Source organism: Humulus lupulus, chromosome 3 (assembly GCF_963169125.1).
Source record: "Humulus lupulus chromosome 3, drHumLupu1.1, whole genome shotgun sequence".
NCBI lineage: Eukaryota > Viridiplantae > Streptophyta > Magnoliopsida > Rosales > Cannabaceae > Humulus > Humulus lupulus.
This window is the reverse complement of record NC_084795.1, coordinates 25,507,007-25,515,105: the sequence shown is the minus strand read 5'-3', so window position 1 is coordinate 25,515,105 and position 8,099 is coordinate 25,507,007. Positions and strand designations below refer to the sequence as shown.

General features: G+C 38.7%; 1 protein-coding gene across 1 annotated transcript; it reads right to left on the bottom strand.

The window, feature by feature from the left end:
• Positions 1 to 3,197, bottom strand: LOC133822357 (proteasome subunit beta type-5). Its single transcript, XM_062254655.1, has 8 exons — positions 3,043 to 3,197; positions 2,580 to 2,703; positions 2,354 to 2,483; positions 1,939 to 2,045; positions 1,311 to 1,445; positions 1,093 to 1,196; positions 495 to 595; positions 1 to 369 (listed from the first exon to the last, which is right to left on the bottom strand). Exons 2-8 carry the CDS (start codon positions 2,691 to 2,693, stop codon positions 242 to 244), a joined length of 819 nt encoding a protein of 272 aa, XP_062110639.1. The 5' UTR covers positions 2,694 to 2,703; positions 3,043 to 3,197; the 3' UTR covers positions 1 to 241.
• Between the last annotated feature and the right edge of the window lie 4,902 nt (positions 3,198 to 8,099).

The window sequence follows — 8,099 nt, the reverse complement described above, 5'->3', positions numbered from 1 at the left end:
TAGGTTTTAAGCGAGATACCATATATAAGCTTTAAGTTTTAAAAGTTTGAGGAACATCAACACAAGGCGCCACTAGCAATTAATTGTAAATGGAAAGATCTTAGTCGAGTGTGTGTAAAAACAACTTCAAAGATCTTATGTATTCAGATGAAAGGGGTAAATGCCCATGCGCATAACACATGCAAATAAATTTGGTAGCTTCATTAGCATGTTTTGGATTCCCTCCAGATGTTGAACACCTCTACGCGCCACTTACTTCGACCATTTCTTGTTCTACAGCCCCTGCGGTTACTGGATAGTAATGATAGTGAAGTTCCCCAACATCATCACCAGACAGCTTCTTCCACCCACTTGGTCCAACGTAATAAACTGGTAAGAAAGATGCAAACGCATTAATTATAGGGTTGTTACTTTTTGGGCTATTTACAGGTATATACATATACATATACATATATATATATATAGAGAGAGAGAGAGAGAGTGTGTGTGTGTACCGCTAGCAACTCCACCACTGGCTCCATCACGGAATGTTGCATGATAAATTGCTCTTCTAGCCAATTCCGAAGCTTCTTCAATTGACATATCATATCGGTACCTAAGTGAGGCAAAAGGACAAAACAATAAATATATAAACATTATAACTCGAAAGTACGATGAAAAAAACAATCATGATACGAGAAGAAAAAAGTGAAGCACTAAAATTACAAAACAAGTCTCTACACACACAAAAACCTAAACATGGAAGAATACAATTAAAAAAGCTATCAAATAAATGAAGCGTGAACGGTTGGAATTTCTTGCAATCATTGCAGGAAGGCTAGTGGGGTTAGTTTCTTATTCATTCAAATGAGTTTTTGCAAATTTATCACATCTTACAACAGATTTTACATGTATTATAATCTACAATAATTATCTTATACGAACAATCATTGCTTGCAGGTTAGTTGTTACAAGAATCCCAGTTAATTGCTTACTCGTTCCATAGTACTTAACTATCTACAGTACTTTTGTTTAATAGAAAAAATTCCAAGCAGGAATGCTTAGATATTCATTAATGTAATGAGAAAAAACAGTAGGGGAAAAGTAACAGACCCATCATCGAGTACACCATAAGCATATGGTGAACCAGATCCAACTGAAAATCGTGTCCCTTTTAGCCTTCCTCCTTCACTGTCCACATAGTATAGTCCAGGACCCTGCAGCTCACAACAAATAGAAATTACGCTTGTCAATTGAAAATTGCAACGTAGATGTGTCAAGAAATGCAAGTAAAATGCAATACCATCATGTGATTTTAATATTGCCATTACCGTTTCATCCCATCCGGCAATCATGGTTCCAACAGACAGACCCATCCCACGGTAGGAGTAGAGAATGTTGGCTAGCAGCTTAGATGCTCCTGTAACTGATATTCTCCGCTTGTTTGCCAATTCATGCAGCCGGCACTATGGTGCCAAAGAATTTGTCTATTAGTGATTGATATAAAAAGGCAAGCATGGTAGATACTACACATTAGTAGACAGGCCAAGCCCATCAGAAAACCTAAATGAAGAAGACTATCTATATGAATTTATTGTATATATACAGTATAACTATTGTTAAAAAAGTAGAAGTCAGTCAATGTGTAAACCCACAATAAAAAATAAAAGATGGGCATAGCAATCACTAGCTACCGAATCAGCAGCCAAACTATAAACAAGGATAGAAATTCAGTAACATTATATTACTTGCACTAGTTTAGTTTTTCAAGCATACGGTTACGGATTTTTCTATGCCAAAAAGAAGCATGATAAAAATAAAGCTAATGATCCACACAGAACAAACATCAAGCAGCACAACCACCATACATGCTTCAAAAGTTTTAGAGAAGAGGCTTATGATTCAAACATCTAACCAGAATTTTTTTTTTAATTTAAAAAAAAGGAGGTTAAACACTACCTTAATCCCCAGATTTCGGTGCCAAAATTGGCAATCAGCTGCTCCTCCAGCCATAGTGCCAAGCATGTAAGGATTTATTTCAATGATCTTTTTTACAGACTGTGATGCTGAGAAGTTAGAAAACAAAAGTAAGCCTTATCTGATGTTTTAAGTCCACAATTCTCTAAACATTTGTTTGATAAAAATATAGTGAGACAAACTATGAAAAGCTGAAAACTATCATCTGGATGTTCAAAAACAGTAAATGACTTTGAAGCATAACAAAACACAATTCTCTAAACATCTGTTCATTGTTCAAGCATTACAAGTTCGTTTATTTATTTTTTTTTTTTTGAGCGAGTGATGAAGAAATCAAACAATTTGTTTCTTTTTTAAAAAATAGGTATATGAATTACACAAAGTAAAGCTAACTTACATATATACCCTCCCATGCTAGCTCGAGAATCAGCAGCAACCATGACACCCTCCTTGAAAATGAAAGCCAGCGTTGTTGTTCCCTTAGCTGGCTTCACCATTTGGATTGTGTCTTTCAAGAATCCATCAAGCTAAAAATAAACGAAAATGAATTTAGCTACTTAATAAGTTCAAATATAATCTCAACATTATTAGTAGAAAAATGAACCCAGCATATTCAAACTCACATCAACATTGCTAGGAAGATCGAATGATGGGGCAGTAGATAACCCATCAACCAACTCATTGCTTACACCAAAGAGCGGTGCACTTGACTCCAGACCGCTAGTGTCCAGCTTCATGATTAAAACCCTGTGACCACATAGTTAAACAAAATCTCAACCCATTTTTCTAACTTTCACAATTCAAAGCTATTAAATTCCAAAAAAAGATCGAACCCACAAACGTTTATTTCGAACACATAATGTATATAGAAATGTCAATCAGAGACCAGAACTTATTCTATTTGGATATGAAGAGTGGTTCATGTTCGTTCATATTCCCACCACGCAAAATTATAAATCTTAAGAAGCATTGATTAAGGTAGATCGAAACAAAACCCTAGAAATAAACTAAAATTGCCTCATTCTGCAAACAAAATCCAGTCATTCGTTCCAAATATCAAAACTAACAAAGAGCTAGTTATAGTACCTTGGCGATGAAAGGTGGCGTAGACGAGGAACGACGAAGATTATCGGAGAGGGAGTGAGAGAGATCGAGAAAAAGAGCAAGCTTTGGGAAATTGCAGAAGCCTGGCGCTTTTAGCAGTGGGTTTTCTTGTGCACCAGGTCACTGGCAATTTGTTTTACTTGGGCTCGATGGGCTCAAATGTAATGGGCTTATTTTTGGAAAAATAACATCTGGCAACTTTACCTTTTTTATTTACAAAAGTTTCTACCAAGTCTTAGGAGTCGGCAGGTTGGAGATAAGGTCGATTTTGGATTGATCAACCTCAATTCCTTTTTCAGAAATAATGTGACCTAAGACTATGCCAGAAGATACCATGAAGTGGCATTTCTCCCAATTGAGGACAAGTCCCTTCTCGATGCATCGTTTTAAAATAGCTTCAAGATGAAGAAGACATGTCTCGGAGGAGTTTCCAAAAACGGTTAGGTCATCCATGAATACTTCTATTGATTTTTCAATCATGTCACTAAAGATGCTCATCATGCATCTTTGGAAAGTAGCTAGTGCATTACACAAGCCAAATGGCATACGCCGAAAAGCAAAAGTGCCAAATGGACAAGTGAAAGTGGTCTTATCTTGATCCTCCAATGCAATCTCAATTTGATAATAGTCAGAATAGCCATCAAGAAAGCAATAGAAAGGATGACCAGCTACACGTTCAAGGATTTGATCAATGAATGGGAGTGGAAAATGATCTTTGCGGGAGGCGGCATTTAATTTTCTATAATCAATGCACATGCGCCACCCCGTCACCGTTCTTGTGGGGACAAGGACCCCTTTTTCGTTTTGGATAACGGTGACACCAGATTTCTTGGGCACGACTTGAGTAGGACTGACCCATTTGCAATCTGCTACCGGGTAAATAATACCAGCGTCTAGCAATTTCAAAACTTCATTTTATACAACTTCCTTCATCGTGGGATTCAGTTGCCGCTGAGGGTCTCTTCGAGGGATGGCTTCGTCCTCTAGATTGATTCGATGGGAGCAAATTAAAGGGCTAATACCTTTGATGTCAGCAAGCGTCCAACCTATCGCAGATTTATGCGTTCGCAGTAGCTCGAGTAACTGCAATTCTTGAGAATTTTGAAGGTTGGATGAGATGATAACTGGAAAGGTTTCACCGTCTCCCAAGAAGGCATGTTTCAAACCCTCGGGAAGTTGGGTCAATTGAACAGTTGGAACCTCTTCGGCTGAAGTTTTCGGCTGTGCCCTCTCGCGAGGTAGCTCTTCAAAGCGAGGTTGCCAAAACTGAGTCCTTCTATTGCGTGAGTCTATGCGATCTGATATTGCAAGAGTAGACTCAATACAACTGGGACTTTCATTCTCTGACAGAAGGAGGAGTTCGTCAAGATTATCAAAGTTGTTTCGCAATTGAACCTCCTCGGGAATCAAAGAGTCAATCATGAATGTTTGGTAACATTCATCATCTTCTCGGGGTTGTTTCCCGATGTGGAAGATATTGACTTCAAGAGTCATGTTTCCAAACGATATCTTCATTAGACCATTCCGACAATTGATCAAAGCATTTGCAGTAGCAAGGAATGGTCTTCCGAGGATAATAGGAATTTTAGACTCCATGTTCACCACAGATTGGGTATCAAGAATAAGAAAATCCACGGGGTAATAAAAAATTTTAATTTGAACCAATACATCCTCAACGATACCCCTAGGCTTTTTGGTGGAACGATCAGCAAGCTGTAGTACAACAGATGTTGGCTTCATTTCTCCAAGACCGAGTTGCGAGTATACAGAATAAGGCATGAGATTGACACTCGTGCCAAGATCAAGTAAGGCTTGGCTGACTTCATGGGTCCCAATTTGGCAAGAAATGGTGGGACAACCGGGATCTTTGTATTTTGGCGGTGTCTTTTGTTCAATCACCGCACTCACTTGCTCGGTCAAGAAAGCAGTCTTCTTGACATGGTGCTTCCTTTTTGCAGTGCAAAGATCCTTGATGATTTTGGCATAAGCAGGCACTTATTTTATGATGTGAAGCAAAGGAAGATTAATCTTCACTTGTGTCAAGTGCTCAAGGAGTTCAGCTCGGTTATCGGGAAGTTTCCCAACAGGTTTCAAAGCTTGGGGAAATGGTACCTTTGGAGTGGCATTGAGTGATGGGTTTTTAGGAATGACTTTTGGAATACTGGGAGAGTTGGATTTTATGGGTGGGTCTGGCAAAGTTTTACCGCTTCTCGTCGTGATGGCATTCACTTCCTTGACGTTTTGATCATTTGAATTTGAAGATTGGGCCATATGTTGGCCTTGAACATTGAATTTCGGTTGGGAAGGAAGTTTGCCTTTTTCCGGAATGGCCAAGGATTCAGTCAATTTTGAGAATTGACATTTCATTTCCTTGATTTCTTCCATCATTTGGCGATTCAATTTGGATTGTTCCTCCATGAATGCATGAAAAGTATTCTCGAGAGAATTTCGTTGTGGATGAGCATTGTAATGAGGTACAGAATACGCCTTTGATGGTTGAACTTGTTGCTCGTTTCTCCATTGGCCTCCAGACGATTGAGCTTGGTTGGAATCTCTCCAACTGAAATTTGGGTGGTTTCTCCAACCAGGGTTGTACGTATGGGAGAATGACTTGTTATATGCCCCTAAGGCATTGCATTGCTCCTCATAAACCCCCCTCATTTCATTCAAAACTAAGCAGTCCTTAGCTAAGTGCTCCGTCTCTCCACAAACAAAACAAGGTTCTTGCGGTTCCGCTTTAGATATCATGTGCGAATTTTGCCCATTTTTTGTCATTAAGACCTCAAACTGCTTTTTCAAAGCTTCGAGTTGGGCCTTAATACTATCCTCTTCTCGAAGTTGATAAATCCCAGATGGTTTATGTCGGTTGGTGCTGTCAGTAGCACTTGGACCAGTCCAGGTGTGAGACTTTTTTGCAGTTTCTTCGAGATATTCAAGAGCATCGTCTGGCTCTTTTTCGAGGAATTCACCATTGCATAGCATTTCTACAAACTGGCGCTCACGACTTGTGAGGCCTTCATAGAAGTAACTGACCAAGCGCCAGTTCTCATAGCCATGGTGCGGGCACTGTGATAAACGAGTTTTAGGCTCGTTTATGGTCCTAGTTTTTAGGCTATTTTTCATTAGTTAGGTTTGTTTTATTTCGGATTTATGCTCGTTTGTTCTTGTTTCAGGGTTATTGATGTTAAGTGATGCAAATATTGGAAAGGAGCGAAAATGGAATGAAATCGAGACAGATTTGTGACTTTTGGGTGGTTCTGTAAGTAGCGCTACAGCGCTACTTTGGGAGCGCCGTAGCGCTAGGAAGAAATCTTGAAGAGGCTAGGCACTGACTTTAGCGCTACAGCGCTACAACATCAGCGCTACAGCGCTTGGACGCAGTTTTCAGGAAGTTAGTTCCTGACTTTAGCGCTACAGCGCTACTAAAAGAGCGCTACAGCGCTAGGGTCGCGATTTCTGATATTTCTGGCTATTTTTGATGGGCAATTCAGTCTTTTCCAAAGGGAACTTTTGGTAGGTTTGCTTGGAATCATATAGGCGACTGAAAGAGGGCAAAAAGGGATAACGACGGCTGGAGTAAGAACATCATATTGGAGGATTCGTCTTTGAGTTTTTCATCTTTTTCTGTTAATTTTCATGTTTGTAATTGAACTATTATATGGCTAGAATGAATATCATAGGCTAAATTTTCTTTTAGGGCTTTTATGTGAATCTTTTGGAAACCCTTGTTATGGTTTAATGCAAAATTGATATTCTTCTTCATCTCTTTCAATTCCTTGCAATCTATGTTAATTGTGCGATTATTGATTGATCACCTCTAATTGCTATTTTATGAATCAAATTGAAATCTAAAAAGTGAAATTTGATATGCTTTGATTGTTTGGATGCAAATTTAATTTAGAACGAAGGTATCTAGATTATTTGCTTATTTTCTGAGTTGCGTGGCTAATGCCCTCTACATGATTCAATTTACCATAGAAATATAGGAAGTTGTCATTTAGATTGAATTTCATAAGTCTTAACCAGATTATGAATTGTTGTTGCAACTTATTCTTGAATAGGGAGAAGGGAATATAGATGCTTGCATTAGGAAATAACAGGGTGGAAAAATAGAGAATCATAATTGTCCTAATTGTATTTTCTTTGTTAATTTGTTTAATTCTTCACTGCGCTTCGTTAGTATTTTTCTTAGTTTAAAATCTCTGATAATTGTTTAATCAAATAGAATTAAAGGATTAATTGATTGGTAATTGATAAATCAGTCATTGAGGACGATACTTGGTTTTTACCATTTTATTACGAACTGCGACTGTGTGCACTTGCATAGCATAAAATATCGCAACAAGTTTTTGGCGCCGTTGCCGGGGACTGAAAATAATTATCAATATCAGTCTAATTAATTTTTATTCTAATTTGATTTTAATTTATCTTGTTTCTAATCTGTTTAGTTGCTTAATTTTTCTATCTCAGGTGAATTTTGGTATATGCGTGGCAGAAAAGGAAAAGCCACACTTGTTCCTCTGAATCCCGAGATTGAAAAGTCTTGCAATCAAATCAGAAAGAGCAAGAGAGAGGCCCAGAATTCTGTGAAGATGGCACAGAATGACGGGGATGGCAGGAATGTTCTAAATCCAGGAGTTGTTCAAGGAGTTCAAGCTCAGACCAATGCTGAGAGGAGCCTGAGAGATTATGTGCTACCCACTCTGACGGGAGTACAAAATAGTATACGCCCACCAGCTGTAGAGGCCAACAACTTCGAAATCAAACCTGCTATTTTACAAATGGTGCAGTCCTCTGTGCAATTCAATGGGTTGCCCTCTGAAGATCCTCACACTCATTTGTCCAACTTTCTGGAGCTGTGTGGAACCTTCAAATATAATGGGGTGAGCGATGACGCAATCAAGCTTAGGCTCTTCCCATTTTCTCTAAGGGACAGAGCTAAAAGTTGGCTGAACTCTCTGCAGCCAAACTCTATTGTCACTTGGCAAGATCTAGCTTAGAAATTCTTATCCAAATTCTTCCCTCCGTCCAAGGCTGCT

Bases quoted from the DNA above. Each gene is read 5' to 3' on its own strand.
- LOC133822357 (XM_062254655.1), bottom strand. From the start codon at position 2,693: ATGAAGCTGGACACTAGCGGTCTGGAGTCAAGTGCACCGCTCTTTGGT. The intron at 1,197-1,310 runs GTAATGGCAATA...TGTGAGCTGCAG, and splicing joins TTGCCGGATGGGATGAAACG to GGTCCTGGACTATACTATGT. The intron at 370-494 runs GTACACACACAC...CTTTCTTACCAG, and splicing joins CAGTGGTGGAGTTGCTAGCG to TTTATTACGTTGGACCAAGT.